Source organism: Gavia stellata, chromosome 2 (assembly GCF_030936135.1).
Source record: "Gavia stellata isolate bGavSte3 chromosome 2, bGavSte3.hap2, whole genome shotgun sequence".
NCBI lineage: Eukaryota > Metazoa > Chordata > Aves > Gaviiformes > Gaviidae > Gavia > Gavia stellata.
In genome coordinates this window covers 109,836,703-109,846,924 of record NC_082595.1, presented here as the reverse complement: position 1 = coordinate 109,846,924, position 10,222 = coordinate 109,836,703, and the positions used below count along the sequence as shown (strand labels likewise).

General features: G+C 40.5%; 1 protein-coding gene across 1 annotated transcript; it reads left to right on the top strand.

Annotated features, from left to right (window-relative positions):
* The first annotated feature begins 449 nt into the window (after positions 1–449).
* Positions 450–9,844, top strand: LOC104253354 (L-threonine 3-dehydrogenase, mitochondrial). The gene is made up of 9 exons (XM_059833341.1): positions 450–487; positions 3,896–4,097; positions 4,456–4,498; positions 5,929–5,999; positions 6,766–6,915; positions 7,005–7,177; positions 7,988–8,078; positions 8,547–8,816; positions 9,053–9,844. Exons 2-9 carry the CDS (start codon positions 3,914–3,916, stop codon positions 9,190–9,192), a joined length of 1,122 nt encoding a protein of 373 aa, XP_059689324.1. The 5' UTR covers positions 450–487; positions 3,896–3,913; the 3' UTR covers positions 9,193–9,844.
* The last annotated feature ends 378 nt before the right edge of the window (positions 9,845–10,222 follow it).

Here is a 10,222-nt window from a genome sequence, read left to right as displayed (position 1 = left end):
GTTAACTTGCTAAATGTCATTTTATGAACCTGTTTCTTTATTTCCCCTCTCCCCGTGCTTTAATCTTCTTACAAAACTCAGAAATTTCCTGCTATCCAAGGGAGATTATTGCTTTACATTTGAACACGTGTTTCCTTTATACTAATCCTTTGCACTACAACCAATTCGTTTTAAAACCTGTCCTTCAGACACAGCCCTGGGTTGTACGGTTCTGTTAGTTAAAGGAGCTGGTTGCACAGCTTCAGAGTCCTCTGCCTATCACCAAGTTACAGACATTTCAAAATCAAGCAAATGTGAACAAAGTGATATCCCTGGCTGCTGCTGCTGCTCTCACGCGCATACTTTTTTTTTTCTTTTCTTTTTTTTTTTTTTAAGGTGTGGGACAACTCCTACTTTCTGTCAGGTTTTGATTGGCTTTCAAAAGAGGCAGTGTCCTATAAATTGCCATCTCCACTCTGCTTCTGCTCTAGCACCAGCTGAGGGACAGGTGAGTACAGAAGAGGGCAGATTCCAGCGTGTGTTCCTTAATCCTTGCAATTAGCGTTAGTTATTAATTTAAATTAGTGGGGTGGGGGAAATTAACTTTCATGTTTCAGGATAAAACTTCCTCATTTTGCTTCATCTAGGAAACAAAAGAGCTAGTTTCTAATATCTGTTTGGGTCAATGAGTAAAACCAGTGACTGAGTCAGAAGGTAATACGGGGCGGGGGGGGGAGGTGTTGAAAATATATATGTATAATTTTTTTTTCTATCCAGTTCCTAATGGTACAGAAGTATTCCTCTTTGGGACAGTAAGAAAGAGAAACCTATCGAAAAATTAAGTTTTCTACATCAGTTAAATTAATACTTTTTATGTTCAGAGCTATTAATAACTTCTTAAAGTTATTTAGAATGGGAAACTGATCTAGCAGAACGGCCTTTTCTGTCCAAGTTGCTCTTGCAAGGTAATCGCTCTGTGTTGGGACTACCTTTATCTCATGATTGCTTTGGGGTAGTGTTTTTAAGGGGTGCTATTAATTTTTTTATATATCTGTGCACTTGTTGGCAACTTCTAGAATTTAATAGCTAGTTACACTATTTTTCCCCCTTCATATTTGAAACAGAAATAAATGCATGTCATCATAGGTGGGATTTTTGCATGCAGCTGTGCTGCTTGGTGAGCCAGGGGTGTTTCAGTGTCTGGTATAAAATGTGTTTACTGTTCTTTTGAGTCAGACGAGACTTGCAAGTAGATTCTCGGCTTAATTCTGTGTGGTTTCACTCCAGGTGCATTTGGAGAAACCAGTCCAGTAGGTGGGAAACCAACTTGATCCTAGAGTGGCATTTTTAGTAGCAACTAACTTTAGTTTGTACTTTGTTTATAGAGCTCAGAATGCCTTTTCTGGTACTTCAAGGGGAACTTTTCTGTAACGGAGACCAGTGAGTCTCTCTCAGTGCTGTAAGAGTTTTCTATTATCCCATTCTGAAATGAGAAGGGATTATCATGGCTCCTTAAAGGGCTGACACCACTAGTCCTCTTACCTTGGTTTCATAGGGAGAAACATGTCTTATGAGATTGAATTGTCTGGATATGTCTGCCTGCTGCCTTCTTCCCCTGCACACCTAACTATTTTTGCACCTATTGGCTAATTTCAAGTAAGCTTGCCAAGGACTGAGTCTCAAAAATAGCAAGAACACGTCTGTTTTGTGCAGGTGGGCTTGCAGGGGAGAGAAATCTCATTAGTGCCTTGGCATCAGAGAATGGTTGTGGTTGGAGGGGACCTCTGGAGGTCATCTGGGCCAACCCCCTGCTCAAGCAGGGCCGCCCAGAGCTGGTTGCTGAGAACTGTGTCCAGATGGCTGTTGAAGATCACCAAGGATGGAGACTCCACAACCTCTCTGGGCAACTTGTGCCAGTGCTCAGTCACCCTCACAGTAAAAAAGTGTTTCCTGATGTTCAGAGGAACCTCTTGTGTTTCATCGTGGGCCCATGGCCTCTGGTCCTGGCGCTGGGCACCACTGAAAAGAGCCTGGCTCCATCCTCTTTGCACCTTCCCTTCAGGTATTTATTTCCATTAATAAGATCCCCCCGGAGCCTTCTCTTCTCCAGGCTGAATGGTCCCAGCTCTCTCAGTCTTTCCTCATAGGAGAGATGCTCCAGTCCCTTCATCATCTTGGTGCCCCATCAGCACTCTAAGCTGAATATAAGCTGGATTGTACTAATCAACACTAGAGAATCAAGATAGGAGAAAGATGTCATAACCTCTTAGATGGCAACTGGTTACTTCCGAGATTGTGTCCTCAGGAAATGGGGCTCCTTCACTTTCAGTGCTGAAGGAATAGCTTGTTTGCTCTAGTTTTGTAGGTGGAGTTAGATGTAGATGTATAGGGTTGGTGTATAAGAAGGAATTGCAAGAGACTTGTGCAAAGCCTAGAGAAGATCGAGCGATTGCTTCTGCAGCACTGTGACTGGAGAGATAGAGCTTTAATAGATCAAGCCTATAATCAGGGAGACTGAGCCCTCTAATGGGTTTGTGGCTGCGAGGTGCAGCAGAGGCTTGGGTAATTCATCAGGATACTAATTGACCGTGCTTCTCAAGGCAATAAACAAGTGAGCAAACAAGTTTAAGGGGGGGAAAAAATGCATCTCAGAATAAGTCCCTTTGATCAGTTTAAATATGCAAATGTGCTTTTTGATAAAGCACTTTGGGGGTTTCGGGGGGGGGCTATCTTATTAAGCATGGTAGGTAGTTTAGCAAGTCTTCTGTATTTAAATAGCAGGACTCTCTAAAGTATCAGAAAATTCTCAGCCTTGTGTGTTGCTGTAAGTGAGAGGAACACCCACATTACTTACTTGTTTGCTTTTCTATGCATACTAGAATTGGTAGCGCTGGAATTCATCTGCAGCAATTAGCTGCCGTAATTTCTTGTTTGTGGCCTTCTCTCCGACTGTCTTTTTTATAGTATATGCAACAGGAACACATATGAGAGAGGAATTGACAGGGTAATCTCAAGCAAGCTAGTCTTAAAGATGTTTTCATCTGGGAATTTACTCATTCTGTCACTTTGGGAAAAAGAGTTAAACTTTGTTTGAAGGGGAATAAGGAAGAGTTTCAGTGACTGCACCTTAGGAATTGTATTGGAAAGAAGTAAACTGGAACTCAGAAAAGGCCATTTATGGATGCACGTGCAATTTATCTGGGGTACATTCTTCTCCATTTCCTTCCCCAGCATGAAAGATTTGGGGAGAAAGAAAAGCATACTTGCATGAAGCTCAGGGTAATTTAGGGGTATTCTTGCAGAGTGTTAGTATGAGCAAATCATGGGGTTTTTTGTGAAGTAATTAGGACGTTTTCATGAGTCCTGGGTAAATACTGCTTCTCCTTTGTTCATTTCCTGGGTACTGTCCATCACGCGAATTAAGTTTGAGCAAAGCAGTGCACTTTAAAGAGATTTACTGCTGCCTCTGTTGGCTTAGCTGAATCTTGCTGATGCAATACTAAGAAGGTTTGCTTATTCATGGCAGTCTACAAAGCTTTCACTCAAAAGTACTTACAGTGAAGCTGTGTCATCATAGCAGCTGAACTTGAATTCTGTATTTGTTGTCTTTTGTGCTTGAAATCATGGTTTCTAGTGACTGTTTTAAAAAGGCTTGAACTATATTCTCACTGTTCATTATACTGGACTCTGTGCTGGGGCTGTGGATATTTTCTTGAGCTCACTCTGGTGAATACATTACCTCTATTCATGTTACTTTACAGGCTGCTTCTGTAGACGTGGCTCTCGGTTGACACGTCAGCTAGGGCTTGGATTGCATCAACATTCTCTGAAACCCTTCAGAGTTTTCTGAGGGAGTGTTTAAAATGTTTAATATGGCTGAGTCATTGGTGACTAATCTTTTCTCTTGTTCTCACAGCATATTTGAAGGAGGAAGATGCCAATTGTCAAAAACGTGAGCAGAGCTGTCAGCCAGCTGCTACAGAGCTCTGGTTGTGGATGTGGGATTTCCATCGTGCCTGTTCGATGTATTGGAGTCTCACCTCGCCAGGTGGCCTCTGATGCTAGCTTTCACTCCGTTTCTTTTTCCGAGTCTGATCATCCTCGAGTGCTAATTACAGGTCAGCATTCCTGTCATAACTGTATTCCTGCTCCAGCTTCTCAATCGAGTCTCCCACTCCCCTCCTCCCTCCCTGGTGGGCAGAATACTGGAAGCAAAAATATTCAAAATATTCTGGAATTGCGATGATCTTTCCCATACGGCGATAAGATTGGAGTTCCATGTGAACTTTCCTACTATTTTTATCCCAGAAATCTGCTAAAATCAGTTCATTGGGTTTTCCTTGAGAAAAACAGAAAAGCTTTCTGACTTGCTGAGAAAAATAGTGCTAATTTCTGATGTGATACATGTAATAATGGAACTCTGTATTTTGATATCGCTTTTTCTCTGATTTTTGTTTCTTGTGCGTTGCCTTTTAGGTGGTCTTGGCCAGCTTGGAGTGGGACTTGCTAAGCTTCTGAGGTATGCTGCGATTCTCTGACTTGCTATTAGTGAGGAATTCAAGCTTCAACCATCACTTCTAGAAGCAATAATTTTCTGGAAATCTGTTTATAAAAAAATCCTAGTGATGACTGCAGATTATTTTTTGCCTCTTAATTTTTTTAAATAACTTTAAATTTTCACTGTCTTTTTATATTTTATTCCTGTGCTTGGTTTAGGTTCACTGATGTACTTTCTGTGTGTACCTTGGTCACGATTCCCAAAATAACATAATTTTTTCTAAGAGACTAGCTGCTGAGTTCTGTTTGCTTCCAGTTAAATGGAAGCATTCACAATCCAAATCCTCAAAGGGTGGTCAGTTTTCCTTTTTCTCTTTTTTGGTCAGCCAAATAAGGCTGGATTCGAGTACTCAATAGAGAGACAAAGGCTGGGATTTTATGCAGGTACTCCAGGAGAGAGAAAAGTACAAATACCCGCTTGAAAAAATACATAGTCCTTTGCTAAGTACCCAGCTGTTGGGCTTTGCAACTGCTGACTTTTATCTCTCTGAGAATTTCAGTTAAGTAACTTCAGGAATAAGGTGCCCTATTTAGTGAAGTACAAACAAAAATAAAGATTAGGATACAAGATCTTGAAGTTTTTATGATTTGGTGAAAGATGATGCAGCAAAAGGAGTAAATCGAAAATATATTTCTTCTGGTTCTTTCTGTTCCCCCACCTCACGTCCACAGTTCCCTTATTTTTTTCCATGGTATCTTTTCAAGAAATATAAGATGCTGTGAGAGCTCTCCCTGGTCCATATCGTTGTCCATATCCACACCTACTCAGCTCCAGAGTATCGTTTGCACCTAGACAGTGTTTGTGGCAGAGGATTTGGACTATGACCAAAAGTGAGCCAACTCACTGCATTCAACACTGTGTTGCAATTTGAATGCTTTCTACCATTTCTATGATATATTTAAAAATCACCCAAATAATGGACGGCTGGAATGTACTCTGATGCCATCAGACTTGCTCTCTGCGACAGCCTTGTGTTGATTAGAAAGGCACAAGGCAGAGATTGCTCCGTCGTATTTACTTTGTTGATATAAAAGTAGCTGCAGTTACAGCAAGCCCAGTGGCTTTTTGTTGTCCTCAGGGGAGTAGATTATCTCTGGGTAAAACTTTCAGAAAGAAGAGGGTGGGAAGGTCGGTCTTCACAACGTATTTTCATTTTCTAAAAGATTTCTCTATCCTTATGCAGTCTTTCACTGCTACTAGAAGTAGTTTACTAATTTTCTAAGATGCTGTATTGACATTTTTTAGAGTGTTTTTTTTTTAATGCAGTAGCTGATTTCATTGTGGAAACTGTTGTTCTTCTGATATTGCTCCTGCAAAACAAAATAACAGCATAGGAACTTAACGAATTATCTCGAAGATTGTGGACTCACCATGTGGGTATTTTTACACAGGAGACGCTTTGGAAAGAACAATGTGATCTTGTCTGACATTAGAAAGCCTGCGGATAATGTTTTTTATAGTGGTAAGTGACTGGGGAAGCGTATGGAAAAAGAATCTTGACTTCAAGATCAACCTCTGATGTTGATAGACTAATTACCAAAGTCTAAGTGATAAGTGGATTAAACTGAACAACTTGCTGTTCGAAACTTCTGGATGATGCCTTCCTGCTTTGAAATCTTGCCAAGGCATTGATATCTTCTGTCTGTTATTCCCTTTTTCTAAATATTTTTCTTTGCATTTTTTCACTGTTCCTTTGCCACTTTGTTGACCGGAATAACTACTTGAGTCAAGTTGAGCTTGGCTGTTGTGCTCCTGCTGTAAAGGGAGATGCATTTATTCTTTTGGAGGGAACAAGATGGAGATTAAATCTGTGCTTTGTTTTTCCATGCTCAGGAAATTTATATGATAAGGTGGAAGTAAAGTAGGATTTTTGGGTTCTTTTATTTTCATTAGAAGCTTGCATAAGTTTTTCTTCATCATTACTGTTCAATGATGTATTTAGGTATTTGAATAGTGTACACTAGATGTTACCTGTTTTCATGCTGTTGACTGGATAAAACAGGAGTTCTTGCATCACTCTCTTGTTGAGGTAAAGGTAGCGTTTTCCCTTCATTTCTCCTGCTTATTTACTAATTTATTGACCATTGCTGTTAGGTGTGCATTCTGCTGTGCAGTCAGATCTTGAATATAGGTATGGTCAAGAAGCAGCCATTTGAGTTTCCTGTAGAACTTTTCTTTACATCCGTTCTTCTTGACATTCAATTTCCTACTGGTTCCATTTCTTCTAGGTCCTTTTATCTACGCAGATATTTTGGACTACAAGAATTTACGTGAGATAGTGGTGAATAATCGGATAACTTGGCTATTCCACTATAGCGCTTTGCTCAGTGCTGTTGGAGAAGCAAATGTCCCTTTGGCCAGAGCTGTAAATATTACCGGTATGTGACAAGGGTTTCAAGTTCATGACTCCTACAGAGGCTTGAGAAAGTGCATTGTATGTTCTGATAAATCCTGTGGTTTGTTCCAGGTTTACACAATGTTCTGGATATTGCAGCTGAGCATAATTTGAGACTCTTTGTTCCAAGCACTATTGGAGCCTTTGGACCCACCTCTCCTCGAGATCCAACTCCTGATCTCTGCATTCAGAGACCAAGGACAATCTATGGAGTCTCCAAGGTTCATGCTGAGCTCATGGGAGAAGTGAGAATTTTTTATTTTATTTATTTCATGAAAGTTCTGGGAGAACTTCATTGCTTTTGTGAGATTCCTCGCTGCAGTGTTCTTTTCCCCATTCTTTCCGTCCTTCAGGCTTTAGTACTCAATAGTAGTCTGAGGACAAATACCTTTTGAGTTTTGTTGGAAAAAGTACAAAGAATTGGAACCTGGCAAACATCTAACTTTCAATATCATTTCTTTCCCTGGTTCTTTTGACTTTGGCAGATGAGGCAGAGAGGCCAATATGAAAGGCATTGCGTAAATGACAGTGTAGAAAGCCTTGCAAAAGCATGCTAGATAGTGATGACTTTTGCCCCCACCCCCTCCCCCCCAAAAAAAAAAAAAGACTCTAAAGTCAAAGCCATGGGAGTCTGTACATGCTTCTCTTTTGGCTTTGTAATTTTTTTATAAACATAACATTGTTAAAGCTGGTATTTTTACAGAAAGTTTCCTCACACTTGAAATTTATGAAGGACAGTGTCAGGTCTGAAGACTGTATTAACCTGAAATGTCTCACAAACTTAGGAATTTTCAGTTTCTGAACACTAGACCTAGACCCTACATTAGAAGCCAATCCGTATATACTGATGTGGATGTAAACTAGAAAAGGGCAAGCAGGGAGATCAGCTACCTGGCAGGGAATGGAGACTGTTCTGTAGTTCCTTTTCTTCCACCTCTGTCATGGAACAGCTACAGAATGAAGGTTCATTCTGTGGCAGGTTTTTCCTGTGAAATCTATGAGTTGTGTGGCCTGGTCTTGATGCGTAAAGGTACGTTTCTCTTCTCCCTTCCTAGTACTACCATTACCGGTATGGCCTAGACTTCCGCTGCCTGAGGTATCCAGGAATTATATCTGCTGACTCTCAGCCTGGTGGGGGAACAACTGGTAAGCAACTTGTCCGTATTTCTCAGTATTGCAGGCAAGAACAGCAAAAACATAAGCCAATACAGTAATTTTTAATGTGTTTATAGAAATTTAATCTGTGGTAGTATAGAGCATCCGTGTAGAGATACTATTTCAACAGTGTTATAACAACACTTTTGTCTACCCCAGCCTAGGGCACCCCTTAGCCTTTACATTTAAACAGTATCTCTGAAATTTTGGATTAGTTAAACTCATGGAGACTATTTTCTTTTAAAATATTTTAAAACTCTGCTGTCTTGTTGCTGTGTGCAAATGCTAGAATAGCATCCAGGTAGCTCAGAATGACTTTTACAAAGTAAATCATAACACAGTTCTGCTGCTAGTCTTTGGACAGGAGACTTTGGGGGTGGTCTGAGGGTTGTTGACTGTCATGAAGTGAACAACAGATTGAGGCAGATGAGTACACACATCCATTGTTCTTTTCTATAGATTACGCTGTCCAGATTTTCCACGATGCCATAAAGTCTGGCAAATTTCAATGCAACCTAAAGCCAGACACTCGTCTCCCTATGATGTATATTGATGACTGTCTGAAAGCGACTCTAGAGGTCATGGAGGCCCCCGCAGAAGCACTGAGCATGAGGACATACAATATCAGTGCCATGAGCTTCACTCCTGAAGAGCTGGCGCAAGAGGTGCAGAAGCATGTTCCTGAGCTCCAGGTGACCTACAACGTGGACGAAGTCAGGCAGGCCATAGGTTAGTATCGGCTTTTTTGGCAGCGGGTAGGAAAAAACATTAGATTGCTGTACATTAAGAGCAAAACAAAGTTTCTTTTCTTTTTAGGCACTTGTAAATTGGTCCTGTACAGTTCAAGTCTTACAGTTTGAAATTCAGCTTGAGTAGTTCAAATGGCCAGTGATGACATATCTTAAAGTTTAAAGAAACTTTTCTTAAACCTCATGCTCCGTGTTTCTTCTCTCTTTTCACTGCAGCTGACAGCTGGCCGATGAACTTTGATGACAGGAATGCCCGGAGGGATTGGGGCTGGAAACATGATTATGATCTCCCTGAGTTGGTGACTACAATGTTTAGCTACCTTGGGTCTGACTCCAGGATCGCTCAAGCTAACTGAAATACTTTGTAAGATGTTTCCAGATTTCCACAGAGGACCAGGAAGAAATGGCTAAATTAGTTTATAATTTTCTGAGTCTTAGAGCATGTCAATTATTATTTTTTGTAAGTAGCAACAGAGTTGGGCAGAAACATACTGTAGCTGGAATGTACTATTAGATAAGCAACATCGTTTGGTACTGTCTCCAAGCACAGCACCAATGACAAACACAGAATTCTTGAACTTTCACACTTAAGCAGCTAGAAAGAGGAAGAAAAAAGAAAAAAAAAAAAGCACTTACTCCTGGCTGATGACTCTCCAATCATTCCTGCTGCCTGCCTCTTCTTTGGCAAACAACATGGGGCAATATTGTCAAACCTGGTGTTTCAGGCATATCCCTCACAGTTAACGATAGGTTTTTCATTTTCCTGGTGGAGGATGTTAGATTGTAGCAAGATATGATCCTTTCTACTCTTTGCTTACAAAAGAGAGATCAGAAGAGCTACTTCATGTTTCCAAATTGTAGGGGTCGTTGCAATTCTAGTTTGAAATCAAACTTTGGTCCATAGTTCCTATTTATATATATATATATAGTGCTTTATAAACATACACTTTTCTATACATAGGGCATACAAAGTAGCATTATTCTTATAATGCTTATAAATGTGAAGGGGAATAGGACTTGAATTCTCATTATGCTTTTAAAAAAACAGGGAGTACAAGCTAAGCTTTGCCCTGTTCTTTGAAAGTGCTGCTGCCTTCAGTTTAACCTCAGAGGTAGTTCTGAAATCAGAAGAGCTGTTACGTGTATGCGAATCTGGGGCATATTTCAAGAAGACAATGCCCAGGTATGGGTTTGTTGTTAATTAGCACTACTTTTGGTTATCCCAGTTGTTTGCCGTGCTAGCACATTGGCATACTGCCTGGAGCAAGTTTTAAAGGTGGGCTGATGATGGAGCCTTACGGTAGAGTCAAGTCAGCCTTTGAAATCTGTTCATGTTCACTACATTTTCCGCATGCACTGTGAGTGTATTTGTAGATGCTATTTATG

Bases quoted from the DNA above. Each gene is read 5' to 3' on its own strand.
- LOC104253354 (XM_059833341.1), top strand. From the start codon at position 3,914: ATGCCAATTGTCAAAAACGTGAGCAGAGCTGTCAGCCAGCTGCTACAG. The intron at 4,499-5,928 runs GTATGCTGCGAT...ATTTTTACACAG, and splicing joins GGACTTGCTAAGCTTCTGAG to GAGACGCTTTGGAAAGAACA. The intron at 8,079-8,546 runs GTAAGCAACTTG...TCTTTTCTATAG, and splicing joins GCCTGGTGGGGGAACAACTG to ATTACGCTGTCCAGATTTTC.